This window comes from Ziziphus jujuba, chromosome 9 (genome assembly GCF_031755915.1).
Source record: "Ziziphus jujuba cultivar Dongzao chromosome 9, ASM3175591v1".
Classification (NCBI taxonomy): domain Eukaryota; kingdom Viridiplantae; phylum Streptophyta; class Magnoliopsida; order Rosales; family Rhamnaceae; genus Ziziphus; species Ziziphus jujuba.
Window position 1 is genome coordinate 8,530,465 of NC_083387.1, and position 18,096 is coordinate 8,548,560.

At 34.6% G+C, this 18,096-nt stretch overlaps 3 protein-coding genes across 8 annotated transcripts; 1 reads left to right on the forward strand and 2 right to left on the reverse strand.

Annotated features, from left to right (window-relative positions):
• Positions 1-186: 186 nt before the first annotated feature.
• LOC125424348 (small ribosomal subunit protein bTHXm) lies at positions 187-713 on the forward strand. The gene has a single exon (XM_048481544.2). The coding sequence runs from the start codon at positions 369-371 to the stop codon at positions 666-668; it is 300 nt and encodes a 99-aa protein (XP_048337501.2). The 5' UTR covers positions 187-368; the 3' UTR covers positions 669-713.
• On the reverse strand, positions 670-7,701 carry LOC107426573 (NADH dehydrogenase [ubiquinone] 1 beta subcomplex subunit 9). Of its 2 annotated transcripts, XM_016036793.4 has the most exons (6): positions 7,511-7,701; positions 7,370-7,411; positions 6,606-6,687; positions 5,831-5,883; positions 4,799-4,872; positions 4,142-4,362 (listed from the first exon to the last, which is right to left on the reverse strand). In XM_016036793.4, exons 1-5 carry the CDS (start codon positions 7,640-7,642, stop codon positions 4,831-4,833), a joined length of 351 nt encoding a protein of 116 aa, XP_015892279.1. In that variant the 5' UTR covers positions 7,643-7,701; the 3' UTR covers positions 4,142-4,362; positions 4,799-4,830. The 2 variants fall into 2 exon arrangements, with proteins under 2 accessions (XP_060667566.1, XP_015892279.1); XM_060811583.1 differs by lacking the exons at positions 5,831-5,883; positions 6,606-6,687; positions 7,370-7,411; positions 7,511-7,701 and adding exons at positions 670-2,206; positions 5,347-5,819 and having other exon boundaries at positions 2,545-4,362.
• Positions 7,702-9,098: 1,397 nt separating this feature from the next.
• Positions 9,099-17,797, reverse strand: LOC107426777 (kinesin-like protein KIN-7E). 5 transcript variants are annotated; one of them, XM_016037051.4, is made up of 17 exons: positions 17,572-17,797; positions 17,132-17,190; positions 16,662-16,856; positions 15,871-15,968; positions 15,548-15,798; positions 14,955-15,044; positions 14,745-14,845; positions 14,509-14,622; positions 14,316-14,397; positions 14,159-14,226; positions 13,941-14,006; positions 13,628-13,752; positions 12,644-12,980; positions 11,938-12,039; positions 10,895-11,851; positions 10,058-10,377; positions 9,099-9,681 (listed from the first exon to the last, which is right to left on the reverse strand). In XM_016037051.4, exons 5-17 carry the CDS (start codon positions 15,765-15,767, stop codon positions 9,360-9,362), a joined length of 2,904 nt encoding a protein of 967 aa, XP_015892537.3. In that variant the 5' UTR covers positions 15,768-15,798; positions 15,871-15,968; positions 16,662-16,856; positions 17,132-17,190; positions 17,572-17,797; the 3' UTR covers positions 9,099-9,359. The 5 variants fall into 5 exon arrangements, with proteins under 5 accessions (XP_015892537.3, XP_015892539.3, XP_024933192.3 ...); XM_016037053.4 differs by having other exon boundaries at positions 15,548-15,795; positions 15,871-15,981; XM_025077424.3 differs by having other exon boundaries at positions 15,871-15,981.
• Between the last annotated feature and the right edge of the window lie 299 nt (positions 17,798-18,096).

Below are 18,096 nucleotides of genomic sequence, written 5' to 3' on the forward strand. Positions count from 1 at the left end.
ATTGATCCCTCATTATACTTTTTTTTTTTTTTCAATCCTTCATTATACTTTAAAAAAATTAACAGTAGAAAATTGAACCTTATTTAAGCTTTTTTTTTTTTTTTTTCCCTTGTTCTTATACAATCTACTTTCTTTTGATCTAACAAAGCATAATTATCCACTCTTTATTAGTGTTACAGACAATTATACATAAATAATACGCAAAAAGAAAAAAATCAGCTGCAGCTTTGAGGACAATTTTGTCTTTTCGTGATAAGTAATTTTGAGCTCTAGTAAGGTCTCTCGGAGAGAGTGAGATAAAAGACATCAAGCGAAATATTAAAATTAATTATTCTGGAAAAACCCTAGTCCAGCAAGAGTTTCTGAAAATGGCGACCAAGGTGTGCGAAGCTGTAGCAAAGCGATTGCTGATGGCGGAACGACCGGCGATTTCGAAATTTTCAGCGTTATCACCGTCAGTGTCGTCATCGGCAGCAGCAATATCGATGGCAGGGATGCAGTTTCCAGTACAGTTTGGGCGAGGAGACAAGAAGACCAAGAAGGGTAAGAGATTCAAAGGATCGTTCGGAAACTCGAGGCCTAAGAAGGAGAAGATGATACAGCGCATCAAGGACAAAGTTGAGGTCCCCAGGTCCACCCCTTGGCCACTCCCTTTCAAGCTCATCTAAATTTGTCTTCTTCTTTTTTTTTTTTTTTTTTTTGTTCCTCTTCTTCATCCAAAACCCCTATGAGCTTTTTAGCTCTCCTTTATGTAATCTTTCTTTTTGATTTTTCGTGGAGCAGCGGTTTAGGGGTTTAATGGGCATAATTTGTATACTTTCAGTTTAAAATTTACATGGGAATTTTATTTATAAAGTCTCTGCCTTTTTTTTTTTAATTAAAAAAAAAATTTGGGTATGCGTTTGATGGTTGAATGCAAAAATGTAGGCAGAATAGAAAAAGTAATCATTTTTGTTGGTTGCCATTTTTGAAATGATAATAACTCAATGTTGGAGTTTTTCTCTGCTCCACCACGCCTTAAGACTACACAGTTGAAAATGATTGTTGTTCCGGGTAATTGGTTCGAATAATTGAAGCTGTGAGGAAGTTTTTCGGTAATGAGGAATTCAAGTTTGGATGGAAGGGTCATAAAGGGTAGAGTTAATTGGATGGTTTAGCTGATAAAAAGTGCTAAATGTCTACCTGAATGAGCTTTCTGTACTGGTTTAGGCGTAATCATGCTTCTGCAGTTTCAGTAGCTGCTACGTTTCTAGAATGCCAAACATTATTATGAATCAGAGCATATATTGTTATGAAGTTTTGCTATTCATCACAAACTGTGTAAGCTGATGACGATTCGCATGGATAATAATAAGACTTTACTGCTCGGAATTATTAGCATTTTTTCATTGTTATGGTGGCGTACTCAGCTTGATTATAGCTCTAGATGTCTTGTCAATTAGGCAGGAAAAAAATTTGCTGAATTAGTTGGGTGTAACTTTGATTTGCTGAAAGCTCGTGATTTTGTTTAGATTACGGTAAATGGTTTCATATTATATGCTCTAGCTACTGATAGTTATTCTTTTGATGAGAATAAATAGCAAATAGTACATTTGATTTTTGAAAGCAAAGATGGAAATTTTTTAGCACCAACCTTGGACTTCCCATTTTCTTGTGATTGTGGGCAATGAGGAGGGAACAAGTATATTTTCTTTAACAGTCATTCATTTACATCCATTATGGAGAGATGGTGTGCAAAACCAAAACTTATTGCATTTGAATTCCATGTAGATATGCTTTGCTGCTTTATTAAGAAAGTACGAATAGTCTGAAACTGAAAGGATCTGAATATCCTACTGAATCAGGTATGGCAGAACAATTAGATACAAGATGTAATTTAATTTGTAGCAGTTTCAAACGACACTTTTATCATCTGTGTTGCTGCGATCTTGATGAATAATGATTCCCTTTCTCTCTTTGGGCATCAACTGTGCTATCAGACATATTGCTAGATCTCCAACTATCCCCAGCCCAATGATACCATAGACCAGACCAAACAAGATAGTGACCACCCCGATTGGAAATGCAAGGGGATAATATTTACCATCTCTCTGTGGTTCAGTTGCAAGCCTAAATCCAGTGTAAGTAGCCCATGCTAACACACACATTGTGATCAGAATTACAAAGATGCGAATGATGACCGTTGATCTTGATTTCTTCTCATCAGCTGCCAAATTACCAACTTTAGTGAGATGACATTTATTGAAATATTTTTCTTTTTGTCGTAAACAAGAAACTGATATATGAAGCAGAGATGCTTTTGTCGTAAACAAGAAACTAATATATGAAGCAAGCAGAGATGCAAAGGGGGCAATATAGTAAGGGTATCGGGAGCAAAAGAGAACCATGTCATTCTTAGAAGTTAAGCAACAAAGCATAAATATTCTGACTAGTTTCGTTTCCAGAACCAAAAATTTTATCTCGTTATAAAAACCCTGAAGTTGCTCTCGTCTACTAGGAAAATGTGCAGAGCTAATCACTAAGCTAAACAGACTTGGGTATTACCTCCTTGGTAGATGCCAGTTTCCTCCTGCTTCTGCAACTGTTCTGATAATTTGATAAACAAGTTAATGAGTATAGGAATACCAAGTGCCAGGAACAAGCATCCGAAGAGTAGAGTTATGACCCCAACATGAAAACCCCAGGTACTACTGTTAGCATTACTGTCAATCTGAGTTTCAGTTGCAACTTCAAAACCAGAATATATGATCCATAAGAGTATAACCATGGCAATGACAGGAGTAAATATTCGCAAACCCGTTGCATGCAAGGTAGCATCACGATTAGCCATCTTCTTCACCACCTTTACCGCTTCATCCTCCATTGTAGCGGTAGATTTTCAGAGAGAGAGAAAATTATGGGAATTTGATTCAACAAACTGAGAATCAGAGACAGCTGATGAAGGGAAAGGAGGCTAAAATGTTAGCATTATGAGAATGGAGGACTTATTTCATGATGCAAAGTAGTCATAGTCCAAGTGCAAATTTTTAGAACGTGTAAATCCACATCTCTTTCCCTTCAATTTTGGTATTTATGATGATGATCCTAATCGGCTCAAGCCCAGGTGCCAGGTGGGATTTTCCCTATAATAGGCCATGAGATCATCAATGGAGTGTGAGCCAACGAATTTAAAGGCTAGCCCATCTCTCTTTCGCTCGTTTTAAGCATGATCCAACAACCGCAAAGTGTTTCTCCTTTGTTTCTTCCTCTTTTATATTGAAAATGATTTTCAAAGTGTAGCACAAAAATTTTTTCTTTCCTTCTTTTTCTGTCATATATTTTATGGATTTCAGAGTAGCACAAAAAATGTTTTTTTTTTTTAATTTTATTATTATATATATATATATATATATTTTTTTTTTTTTGGTTGTTAAAATGTTGTTATTGAATGGTGAAGTCGATTGGCAGTAAATTAAATTTAGTTGATTTGGAATTTGATCGAGCAGATATTATAAAATGATTAAAACTCCATAATGGTTAGTCTAATTGGTAAAGGGAAGTGAGGTACTCCCTTTCCTTGTCAACCAGGGTAGGATAGAGGGATTATTAGATGCCCGCGTTAGCCACAAATTAAAAATAAAAATAAGTAACAGATAACATATAATCATAAAATTATAATATTATTTCTTTTACCGAAAAAAAAAAAATCAAGACCTTTCGTTATTAGCTTTTTTGCTGATTATTATCAATAATGGTGGACGATAGATCCACCTCATTTTAGCAACCATATTATTGGTATTCCTATCCTCAACAATCATAAATAACATTTTATGATTTAGAAATTATTAGATAACGAGCATAATAAATAGTGAAGCACATTCACATAACTTAGAAGAGTGGGAGATCCATAGAAACTAGTTCTTCTTTTTGGTATATAGAATTAGAGATGTGAATATTTTAGATATGATCATCATCTGCATTGCTGATGTAAAAATTGTCAATTAGTTTTATTTTAATTTAAAACTAAAAAAGAAAAGTAAACAATAGAAACAACCAATCAAATTTTCCAAATTTGTTTATTTCCTAATGCATCTATTTTAATTACTTCCTAATGTTTTATGTATCTATATTGTTTATTTTCTTGTACAGAATAATTCAATACTTAAATAAAAAAGATAGCACGTTATTTGGATAGAACAAAGTCGTCCAGTTTAAAGTCAAGTCACTGTTTCTTTATCTTTATAGCAAAAAGATCCATCTAAGAAAAAACCAAACACATAAAACGGTGGCATCTCAAGCCACTTTTGAGGGTTTTACAAACAATTTGCTTAGAAACACATCAAAGATGCTGGCCTCTTCAACATCAGCACCGATCATCATAAACTGCATCCGTCAAAATTATATAAATCAAAAATAATTAATTTGTTAAACCAAGAAAAAGAAAATAAGGTATTAAAGGACAAGCAGGAAGTGAGAACCCCATGTCTGATATTTGCTACGTGTTCATTTACCACTACAACTTTCAAATGCTTCTGAGCGATGAGTAGCAAAAAGGAAACCCTATTTTACATGGGATGCCCCTCACAAATCATAAAATACAAACCTAGCACTGTTTTACAAACCTTATTAATTTTCTCTCACCTTTTTTTATTTAATCCACTATGTATAGTAATTTAAATACTAAAACCAACACATATAAGAGGGAGATGTAGTCATGTAAACACACTATTTAGTGATTCTAACAGCCAATCATCAGAGCATCCAAATGTAAATATATTAGCAGGTTGCCCAGACGTTAAGCACAAAGTACATTGCTAACCTTTATTATTTCCATGGAGAATATGTGGATTTTTAGTCATTATCTTCTTTGCCATAGTCAAATACTATCTCAACCTGCATCAATCACAAAATACCAAAATGTGATCAGAAACAGTGAAGTAAAAGATGAAGCTTGACATGAATGCACCTAATGCAGCACTTGGTAGCTGTGTCACAATCCAGGAAGAAAAAGCATGAACAAACAACATTATTGATGCAGGAAGAAGCAAGGAACAATAAACTTAGAAAACAGTAGAGAAAACCATAATCTTCAATTCATTCAATATCACTGAAAGTCTATCTCCTAGTGTTGTAAGAACCATATTTTATAAAAACACAATAAATCTAGAAAAGGAAATAACTGTAAACAAGGAATAAAACTGAACTAGAAAACAATTAACCCAACATAATTAAATAAATTCCCAAAATATATAATGTATTATTTTGTAAATCTACGCCTAAAATAAGTTTTAAACTTTCCATCTTGATCTCCACCAATTATCAGATATATTATAATAACAAAATACTCTCATGGGTTCAATTTCTTACCCACGACTTAAAAACTTATTTTTCCTGAAGGGGAAAAAAAAGGAAACAAAAAAGAAAAAAAAAAAGGGATAAGAAAAGATGGCCAAATTTTAAGTAGAGTTCTTTAAAATGGAAACAGATTCTTATCAACACTCTTCTATATAAACATAAAGGTAGAATGTGAACAAGTGAATAAAAAGTGATTTGACGGCAAAAGATTCTACATCAATCCTTTAAATTACGTAAACAAGTAGAAACAAAAAACCCTTAATTTCCTTCTCCTGAAGAAAACAAAAGGTGGCCGAATTCTAACATTTCTGTCTATTTTCATTTGAATTCTTTAAAATGGAAAGGGATGCTTAAAATCGCTCTTCTATATATACATATAGGTACAAAGTGAGCGACAGCAAAAGATTCTATGTCATAACTTTAAAATGAAGTAAACAAGTAGAAACAAAAAAGAGCTTAATGATTCAACAAGCAACAAACTATTAGAAAAGTTAACCTGAGGGGGAAGTGGGTTTCGACAAAACTTGGACCCACCAGGAAACCAAGGAACTGCACAAAACAAATAAACTATTATCAATATGCACAAGTAACTTAATGTGCATATGCCAATTCTACTATGTTTATTAAAGTATATATGAAGCATAGACAGCTAATAAAAGCATTTCATTGATACATCGATATATATATATATATATAGAGAGAGAGAGAGAGAGAAGGGTGGGGGTTGGAAAACTACTCTGTCATGAAGATTTAATACACTATAATCATGTTGAAATAATATTGATAAAAAAAGTTCAATATCCTAATTAAACCCTAGAAGTTTAGGCAGCTTATTAATCCAATGGACGCTAATTAAGTATAGAAGACTTAAAAGAGTTCGAGACAGGCATTGGAAACAATATAAGTCAAAGGATAATCCAATTTTGACGATGCCATTTAAAGTCATTCACCTCTCTGTAAACTAGTCTACTACCCAACGTACATTTTCAGACACAGGCTTTTCATTATGAACAAAACCTGAATAATTGCACCCCAAGAAACCTTGTAGTTTTGACACATCAAGAGCCACTAGTTAATTAGCTGTACAACCATTGATACTGTTGAGCATATGGACTCCTTTCAAGCATGAAAGAAATATAAACATTAGAAGCCAGCACCATCCAAATTTTTAGGGTTACTTGGTTTCCACGACCAAGTGTAAATTGTATGAAATTGGCATTAATCATTCGTAAAACACGTTTATATTATCAAGAGTCTAAAATAGGACTTACCAATATATGGATCAGGGTGACGCCACTTATTATACTTTGCTTCAGCATCATCTATCATTCTATCAATTGTATCAAGGTCTTCCTGTATACCATCGAAGAAACTCCATAATATTCACCGTATAGCAAACAAATAAAAAAAAATTTAGACAATCTTTGAATTTACTGGGATCGAAAGTTGAATACTTTCAGATGAGAAATTCTTGAAAGCTAAGAATCAGGGATATTGAAATTAGAGTTTGACCACAACTATTATCATAATAGGTGATCAAAACCAAATTCAACTGACTGCATTGTTTCAATTTTCAAAATTTCATTTTATTTCTATTGTATATGAGGTTTTCTCAAACGTGCTACATTTGGTGCAACAACAAATTATCCAAATTCCCCATTTTCAAACCAATGCACAACAAAGTCAACATCTTTTTATGAAAACTATATTTTGAAAACTCAAACATATATTAGTAAGTGATGGTCTATGCATAAAAATAAATAAAAATCAAAAATCAAAAATCTATATATCAACAAATTCTTCCTCATAGACCAATACCCAACTCAAATCCCTTCATATCTTGATTAATCAGATTCGTAATTTAGATTGGTTTTACATTATCCTTCAAGAAAAAAAAAATCATTGTAATAGGGAGAGGGAAATCAGAAAAAATGACCCAAAAATCTACTAATTACAAAACTAAAATGGCATGAAAAACAAAAACGAATTAAAAAAAAAAAAAAAAAAAAACACCAAGGAGTTGAGAAGGGCGAACCACGTGCTTGTTAGCTTCGAACTTCTCGCGCAATTCGGAAGCCTGGAAACAGGAGGATCAGAAATGGGAAAACGAGAACTATGAAAGAGCCAAAAAAAAAAAAAAAAGAGAGAGAGAGAGAGAGAGAGAGAGAGAGAGTACATCTTGATAAAAGAGGTGGCGATGGACGGCCCAGTTGAGAGTGTCTTGGAGGGCTCGGCGGTATAGGATCCTAACCCTCTCCTTCTGAGCTGCTCTCCGAGCTACATATCCCGCTGTCGACAATGCGCTCATCTCTCTCTCTCTCTCTCTCTCTCTAGATTCTTCGCTCTGCTACACTTTCAAGGGAACCCCCAAATATTGTAATTTTAATTGACCAGGCTCACATTTTAAACGTCGTCGTTAGTATTAGTTTCGCTCAACCAGAACGCACCGTCTCCTCTCAATATCATTATTCTATTCGTAATTAGCTTAATTTTTGAGCTCTTAAAATGTACCAAATAATTTTTTAGATGTATCATATTTTTTATTTTAAAAAAATAATATTTAAAAAATAATTTTAATAGATTTTTTATTTTAATTTTTTAATGTAAAAATTTGTTTGGTTCTTCAAAATAGTTAAAATAATTTTTTATTTAAATATTATATAAATTTAATTGAATATAGCACGTGTTCCTATGTTACTATTGTAATATTTAAAAAATAGATAAATTATATAAAAAAGAGAAAATGCAAGTAAAATAATAAATATTTTTAAAAAAATAAAAAATATAAATAGAAAATTTTGTTGAAAAATATTTTTAAATTTTACTAGTTATCTCAAAATATGCTCTTAGAAGCCTTTAACATCTTATTATTATGACCTTCCAGCTACTTACTTATTAATGGTTTTACTCCTAACTATTTTCTATGATAAAAAAATTATAACAATAATAATAATTATCATCCTAAAATCAGCACTAATAAAAAAAATGGAGAAATTATAATGATTCTACAAGTAACAATAATAAACATTTACCAAATGAATAAAATAAATTTAATAAATATTTTAGTAATTGAGGTATCATTATATTAAAATAATAACTGATATTTGTCCAAGGAAAAATTTGTATTAACATATTAATAAAGAATAATGATAGAGATGTCAAATAAATTATAAAAAGGTTTATTAAATGTTATGAATCAATATTTTATTTGTTAATATTTTAATATAATTTAGTTATAAATTAGTTTACTTTTGAAAAATAAATATAACTAAACATAAAACAATAAAATATACACGTTATTTGTATAAATTTTAATAAATTTATTTGATACTTCTAGTATTTTTGTTATATAAATATTTACCAAGAATATATCTTCTAAACGCCTATCATTAGTTTTTTTCTTTTCATTTCCTTCTTTTTTTTTTTTTTTTTTTTTTTTGGGGGGGGGTCAAGATTGATGATGTTATGTAATTTTTTTTCCTATTTTCGTGACTTTAAGTTGAGATTTGAGAATCCATTGGAGTGGTTTTATCTGTATATATTTTCATTTTATAAATAAATAAAACGCCATGAGCATCATTTTGATGTTCCGTGAAATAAAACAAAGAGGCAAGTAGAGTGAATCAACACATTCTCATTGAAATTTCAAAGGAAGTTTGGAACTTGGATTCGGGAACGAATCGAAATAGAGGTTTGGTTATCTTTGGACCATAATCTCTCTGCTTCTACAGTATCACTATCACATTTACTACATCAGAAACCAATTATATAAATACTCATTTTAGAGAAAGAGAGATCATAGATCATATTTCATTAAAATCGAAGCAATACGCATAAAACCCCATTACAAAAATACAAGCTTTGGAACCTCTAGTGACCAATTAAGACTTGTTGCAGTTTGTAATGTTATTGTTACAATCACAACCAACCTACTCCCATTTCATTGCAGCAAAAGAATGCTATATGGCAGATCGAGTTTCACAAACCTCTTCTACGCTTTTGTTTGTTTTTGGCACAAAAGAAGCTTATAAAAGAGATGCCGAGCTATTTTTCCAGCCAAATGATCTACGCTTCATCCGTGGAGGTGTGAAACTAAGTCCAAACATCTCCTTGAGGGCCTGTCCCTGCTCCACGAATCTGATCAACTTCGCAACAACTGCTGCGCTCCCCCGGACATGGTTCATATCCTGTATGTTACTCCATAAACGGTTTGCTAGCTGTAGCCTCCTCCTCTTTGAGTCCAATGGAATATCCCACTTCTGGAAGAGCCTCTTTCTCTCTTCTTCTGAAAACCTTTTCTGCATCAGCCTTGCCAGCACCGCTCTCTCACGACGAAGAGCTTTCATGCTGTCTCCAGTTAAAGATTTCAGTGTAGATCAGAATTAATTTTATGTTGACAGAGATCAAAATATTGCAAGAAAAGAGAGACGAACACATGTTGCATGGAAGCAAAGGTGTAAAATCAACTTGACCTTCTTTAACTGAAAAATAAAGCGACATTAAAAGATATATCCATATAACCATATAAGAATTCGCTTAATTTAAAACTTCCAGTTCAGCATTTTACTTCAAAATTGAAGGATATATACATAAATATATATATATATATATATATATATATATATATATATATTCTTGTTATACATATATATAATTATATGTTTGTAGTTTTGGGGGGGGGGGGGGGGGGGGGGGAGGGGACGGAGAGAGAGAGATAGATAACCTTGAAGCTAAAGTGGGAGTTCGACCATCTTCTACAGCTTGATTTCCACGAGAATATGTTTCTGTAAGAAAAGATAGTCTCCTAACCTCTACCTCCATGTAAATGGAATCTGATGGATCACCTTTAAAGAGAAGGAAGAAATAGGTTCTGTGGACCAATGATACATAGCAAGTTTGCCAAAGATCAAGTATTATCTTCTGCTGTCTCTCGAATTCCAAAGGCCAATTAAGAGGAGTTTCCAGCGCTTCCAGCATTGGATCCACTCCAGTGTCCTTCACATTCTTCCCAATATTATCTGCTTTTGTCCCTGTCTCTTGTATCTAGCATGCAAACAACGACGCAACACGTCAAGGGCAGACATTTTACTGTAGCAATGTCCACTTTGTGAACAATTTGTAAAGAAAGTACATGTATTTGATGAGCTACAAGAACACACTGCTGAGACGTTTACAGAAATGCATTATTTCAGTCACATGTTATATCTACCTGGTAATAATATATCTATCTTACAATAATACGCACTACTATGGTCACCAAAATGCATCATTCATCACAATTAAAGATGAATGACCAAACATCGCATAATTGGTATGACAAGTTCAACAAATTCCCAATATTTGTTGGTATGAAAGTAACAAACTTTGTAAGTGTCAATATCAACATAATCAGAGCAAATTCAATTTTCACATGCTCATGAATTCATCATTTTTAGGGAAATGAGCCAATAATTAGTTAAAGATTATTTTTGACAAAGAAATAGATTCCACAAAACCAGATCAGGAACATAAATTGATACACTATCCTGCAAGAATTTGAAAAGAAAATAGCAAATCTTACCTTGCCATCGACAAGTTTCTTTTCATACTCAAACTTGGCCATTTCTTTCATGCCTGCAACAAATGTCTGGATGCTAGTAATATCCTCATCTCCAGTTTTAACACTGTTTTCTCTTAGCTCATCCATGCACGCACTCCCAAGAGAAGATTGAGAATCATTTCTTGACAACATTGTAGCATTGGAACCAAAAGTTAATGGAGGAAACTTCCTTCCAAAACCTTCTGGTCTTCCGGGAAAGCCTTTCTCAAACCCGCTAGATGGGGTTCTCTCAACTTTATCAGGAGAAGATGAGCCAGTCAACAGATTAGCTCTACAACTCCAGCTTCTAGTTAAACTAAAGCTCCTAGAGGTTGACATATCTACTGCTGAAGCATGTGGAGATGTTTCTTCAGGGCAAGGACTGGCTAGAGAGTCAATAGTCATTTGTACATCATGAAGTCTTTGCTCCAATGCGCCACATGCAAAACCATTTTGCAGATGACTTACTTCTCTATCTCCATTCACTGAAGTTGACATCATTCCTTCACCTGTTACATCTGTATTCCCAGACAATGTCAAAGCCAATGTTCCTTCATATCCACCAGCTGGTAAGGCAAGAGATTCTGAGTTCTTGTCCCTACTTGACTCTTCCATCTCAACACACTGAACCTCCTTGCAGTATTCATCAGAATATTCAGCAGCTCCAACCGCACTGTCCTCTTGGCTTTGGATTGAATTAGATCGCACAAACTTCTTTCCAAGTGAAAGTGTTGAAGACGTACCATCAGACAGATAATCACCTTTGTTGTCCTCCACAGGACTACTCTCACTGTCTCTGTCATCATAATGGGGATTGTTGAACTTTCTGACACCATTTGGACGAGGACGAGGACGATCAGCCACGCTAGATGACTCTGACACTGAACCTTCATCTTCCCATGCATCCCCTGCCTGCCATTTAGGATGGTTTTCTGTATCCTGAAAAAGAAGGAAAATAAAATTTTGAGGGAATATAATCCATAAAACAGAAAGAAACTCCACAGAGATGAGGCAGTAACGTGTACTTGTCTTGAATCTTGATCATTTCCGACCATCCGTAGTAAATCCTCCACCCGAGATTGAGCCAGATCACGTTGCTTAGTAAGCTCTCTAATTTCCTTCTCCATCTGCATGATAGGCAGACCAAATGATTATATTTAGCCTGAATGTGGCTTGTCAATTTCTTTACTACGTACCTCTCTGCACTATATCTCCTGGTTTAAATTCATTTAAATTGGATTCCATGCAATTTGAGTATTAGCTATTCCAATTCAGAGATTAAATGAAAATGTCAGACCCTTTCCATAAGATCACGTTAATTGGATGGGCCCAAAAAAACCAAAGACATTATGTCTGTCTGTGCATATTAGTGTGTGCTTTATCACTCTAAATTAAAATATGACTAATCCATGCTGCCAAATTGATCCACCCTGGCTTGGCAAATGCATTTTTGTAAAACCTCTGTGAGGTTGATGATATTTTCCCTAAAAAGAAAAACATAATGATCTCTACTTGGCAGATCCCTATAAAACATTACAAAACTGTTTCTCCGAATATTTCCTAAGAAATTTATGAATCATTTTTGGTGGTACTTCACCCATTCCTCAATCTTTTTCACATTTCGTTGAGTCATAAAAATGATCACTTGTTGCATTCAGAGAAGCATAGATAAAATTATCCAAATAACATATGTGATATATTATGAGACAAGCGTAAGTGGAAAATTCTAACCTTTTCTATCTGAAGATCTTTCTTTCTAAGCAATGCTCCATAATCGAAACTTGAAGAAGTGGGGCCAGGAGTTCTCAACTCACTCTCTAATCGAGCCAGCTCCTTTTGCAAATGTTTGACCAAGGCCTTGTCAGACATGACTACATTGACCTGTGCTTTTGTCGTCACTTCTTTAGCACAACAAGCAAACAAAAGGGTGTTTCTAGTTTGTTCAACATGGCTTCTTGCAGGGCTCAAAGTGCAAATGATGGCAGTTCTCGCATTGCCACCCAAGGCAGGCTGCAGTATTCGTGTCAGCTTAGAATCTCTGTAATTGATGTGTCCCTGTCTTCCTTTACTGCATTAAATCATATACAAGATTTAGACGCTAGAAATGACGTAACCAGACACAATTGCACTTGAATCACAGAAGTGATTAACAGCAACTAGGAAAGAAAAAGGCACGAGTGAAAGTAAAATAGAAGAATAACATTCATTATATTAGTAATATGAAAAGCAGTTCAATATTCTGCAGAGTCGATAAATTCTATGAAGCAAACATACACCTTACCAATAGAAGTAAACAAAGCAACCTTTTTTAGTCACTGCCCTTAATGTTCACATTGAAGTTAGAATGCACATTTAATGATCAATTTAAGTGGCTAACATCCATAATATCCCCCTAATTATAAGCCATTAACCAAGTTAAGGTATTTTTAGTAAGTTTAGGCCATCAATCTTAACTATCACCACTAATAACTCAAACTCATTTCGACATTCCAAAATAATTACAGACAAATGTGAAAAACGAGGTCCCTGTCCCTCCACCCCCCCCCCCCCCCCCCCCCCCATAATGTTAGTCTGTCTTTTAACTGGAATGTAACCACAATCATATTAATCCAACAACACAACCTGCAACAAGTAACCATTTATCACATAAATATCAGGCTGTATGATTGAACTAGAAATGGCGAATGTCACAAAAGAAAGGTTGGATTTCACAACCTCAGCTTGCGAATAACAGTCCCAAGTGTTAGTAAACTGCGATTTATGTGGCAACCTTCTTTCAACCTTGTCCCAGCTGATAGTGCCTGAGATGCTCTCTCACTTCCAGCCAAATCAATAAAATTCTGCAAACATTCCTAGCCTTAGAATTTCAAAATCACTTTTTTTTTCTTTTTTTTTCTTTTTTTGGGCGGGGGGGGGGGGGGGGGGGGGGGGGGGGAGGGGGGTGGTGTAAAAATTCATCTAATAAAATGAGTATGGAATTTTTTATCAGTTGAATCAGACATCCAAAAGGAAATTAGTTGATCTATACCACACTAGCTGCAAGGGTGGTCGACTTGTCTTTGCCTAAGAATTCACGAGCAGAACTTTCAATCGACTGCAAGGTTGAAACCATTTATTTTATTAAAAGAAGTAGAAGAAGAAGAAGAATAAAGGGGTGGCAGGAGGTGATGAACTAAATGAAATATTAAAGCACCAAGTATTAAAAATGAATGTTATAATCCAACGAGATTCAGGATGGTGGAGTACCAGTTTAATAATCTGATGTGATCTGGAGCTTTTCTCATTCAATGAGGTCTCTCCTATCTGTCTTTGAGCTGTAATAATACATAAAAAAATAATAAAAATAAAATAAAAATAAAAATGTAAAATGTAATGGAAAATAAGGATTTATGAAATGCTTTACCTTCACAAGTAGAAAGAAGCTCCTTCAAATGGCTCCAATCCCTCAAAATTTCCTCTGTGAGTTTCTCCACAACAGTACCCCGCTGATGATCACAAGAAAATTCAAAAGAAATTCATTTACATATCAAGCAAAACATAAACATAATGGAAAAATAATAAATACATGAGAGAACTAGAAGAAATTGACTACGCACATCAGGATCATCTAATAGCCTAAGCGGAGTATTATCTGTGCTCAGGAGGTCTCTAACAGCTTCATTGTATATCTCAATAGCAGAGAACTTCACAACAAAAGCTCTTTCCTCATGCTGTAATAATATGAATAACAACATAAATCTTCAAGTCAATTTAAAAACATGTAACTGGTAATTGTAAATTGTAAATTGTTAAGATGGAACAAAGACATTAAAAGACTAGTCATTTTTAGTACCCTATGTATATAGTCAAATATATCCGCCACTGAATACTCAGTTATACCATTCATGGTGTAAGTTTTCCCACTGCTTGTTTGCCCATATGCAAAAATACTTGCTGAAAAATTTTATGAAGAAAAAAAAAAAAGGTTGCTGTAAATTTTCCAGTAGTCATTCTAAAGAAGAAGGAATTATAAAACAGCAGAGACATGAATATTTATACTCACAGTTGATACCACTGACAACTGAAAGAGCAATTTCTCTGGCCCCTTCTTCATAAACCTGCCTAGTGAAGCAGTCACCACGAAATACTCTGTCTATGTCCAAAAATGGAAAAAAAAAATATAAAGAGATGAAGCATTAATTAAGTCAAAAATCTGTATTAATCTTTTCCCATTACAAAAGTAAATGGACACATTGGAAAAATCTAAAATGAATTTTTAAAAATTGATCTTCTAGTCAGATAAACAATTGCAAGGACATGAAAAGGTTTCAGATTTATTACAAGATATACAGATCAACTGGGACTTAAAAAACTCAGAAGTAAAATACATAAACAACACAGAAACAAATTATAATTATGAAATCCACCCGATTCAAGTATTCAACAACAGCAATTTTAGTCATAAAAAGACTCTTCTTTGGACATCACCCATAAAATTACTTAAGTTTCTTTCTCTGCCTTTTTAATAACAGGTATAAAGCAGACTGAATAGTCTAAAGTTTATGCTGATCCAAATCAAAGGATCGCCCACCATACTTTCAGATTTCAAACAAGGTCTCTAATGAATGCACAAGGTTACAGATAAGCATCGCTTACCAAATGTATAGGCATTTGGAAATGTAGATCCCTCTCGCAGAGTGTTCCGGTACAAGACGGTGTTTTCATTGATGCATTCCCAATCTGCTACCTCACTGGATGCAATCTCCTTTTCACTCAAAGGTCTCAACCTCACCAAAACAAGAATCTTCTCCTCTCGACCACTTGCTACTTGCATCTTCTCCCACTTCATTAACTCTTCCCCACTAATTGCCCCCATTATCTCACTTTTCACCAAATGTTCAGCTCTACTACCAATTTAATCAAAAATAAGAACTCAGATTTCTTAAACGGGAAAATCAATCAAGTAGCTCAGTACTTACATTAGCTCTTTCTTTCCCAAAGTGCAAGACGGTTTAAACGTTAAAGGCAAGGTTGTTGCATTCGCCAAAACAAATCATGCCCTTCACTACCAGATTATCTGCAACAATATGCTAATCATGGTATTATTCAACCACCCAGAAAAAGCAAAGGAAAGACAAGGGACTGCTAATTATGGGTCACACCCGCAACAACAAGCTAAAGCCATAGCTTTAATCCAACAAACCTTATAAAAATAAGTAAATAAATAAAAGAAAACAAAATACTATTAAAAAAGCCAAGATACCAATCACGTCTTATACATCTGCAACCACAAGCTAATCGTGGGTATAATCCAACCACCACCCAAGAGATAAAAAACCAAAGTAAAAATAAATACGGGTTTGTTACGATTACAAAACTCTGCATTCTCGATTATTCTTTCGTTCCAAGCTTCATATTTAAGTGAAAAAGTATAAAAATACGTTTTTTTTTTTTTTTTTTTTTTTGGGGGGGGGGTTTTCAGTCTTCCCTTAAACAATGACAAAACGGTAATGTCAGAACAGAAAACTTCCTGCAGTGGTCACCCACTATGCTTGAAGACGAAGCAAAGAGATTTCCACAAATATATCAATGGGGAAGTCGGGAGTATCGCGGATAAATGGACCCCCAATCTACCAGACCATCGTTTTCTTCTCTCTCTCTCTCTCTCTCTCTCTCTCTCTCTCACACACACACACACACACACATTAACGTTTTTATATACAAGAGCTTAAAGTTGTTGACGAGTAGGCAAACCCCAGAAATTTTTTACCTTCAAAATTTTATGTCTTTTTCACGAAAAACCGTTAAGCCAATCCCTGAATAATGTAGTTCAGATTACTGAGCTCTACCGTCAGAGCTGCTGATGGATATTCTCCTGAAAACGCCGTCGTTTAGACCTTGTAGAGAGCCAGTCTGAAAACATTATACTGCCATTTTGCTTTGTCTTCTTCGGAGTCTCCGTACTCTGCAACACAGATATCGAAAACCAAATGATTTATTACGATTTTCCATAATTAAATAAAAACCCCCCGAATTTCAAGCATTTGAAAGTTGCTACTAAAAAACAACTCCTTAACGGTTCATTACTTCAAAAACCCAGATACGCCCAGATATTCAACTGTCACAGAGCCTTAAAAATCCACACGAAAATCTCTCTGTTTCCCATCAAATTTTTACTAAAATGCACGTTCAAAAATCCTTTATTTATTTATTTATTTTTTCCTGGGTTCAATCTTACACCTGGAATAGTTGAATCAATGACAGCCGGTAGATCTTCCAAACTTTTCGAGTTAAGCCACCTGATTTTCCAAAATACCCAGAAAGTTAAATTAGAAAAAAGCCAAAAAAAAAAAAAAAACTAATTTCACTGAGCTAAGCAAACTTGCCACGAGCTTCAGTGTCACACAGAAGAAGAAGAAGAAGGAAGAAAAAATCAGCCAGACGTAGCTTAAAAGTCCAACGTCGAAGCGAAAAATACTGATGAAAGAAACTTACTAAGCGTGAAATAGAACGAGAGAGAGAGAGAGAGAGAGAGAGAGAGAGAGAGAGAGAAATGTGAGGAATAAGAAAAATTAAAACTGTACGGAAACTTATGCAACAGTAAAAATCGGCGAAATTATACAGCCCACGATCTCAAACACACTAAAGAAATAAAAGGAACGGTTGGTCCTAACACGAACCTGTCTCTCTCTCTCTCCTCCGCTCCTCCGTCCCTCTCTCTCTCTCTCTCTCTCTCTCTCTCTCTCTCTCTCTCTCTACGTGGTGGGAATGGACCAAAGGGTCCTCCTCCTTTGCAAATCTGGTGTGGCGTCAACGTCGTTGAACTTTCTGAGTTCTCTCTGCTATGGGAGTTCCGGAAGAGGTGGGCCACATTTACCATTTTACCCCCTTTGCTTTCTGTTCATAAAGCTTGGAGAAGATCACGTGAAAAAATGAAATAGATTCAGCGAGGGCTTGTGATTGCTCCACTTGGATTAGAGTTTTAAATCAGGTGGTTCGGTGTTTTTCTTCTTTTTTTTTTTTTTTTTTCTTTGTTTTAACCGTTTAGCCGAATCACCATGTAGTCGGTTCGATCTTTGAGTAAGGTTTGAGCATCCAAGGGCTAGGAATAAGGACCTTTTTGAGTCAGCGGTCCGGATTTTAAGGTGGACTCTGGTTCTCTGTAATTTATTAATGCTTAGTTAAAAATAATAATAATAATAATA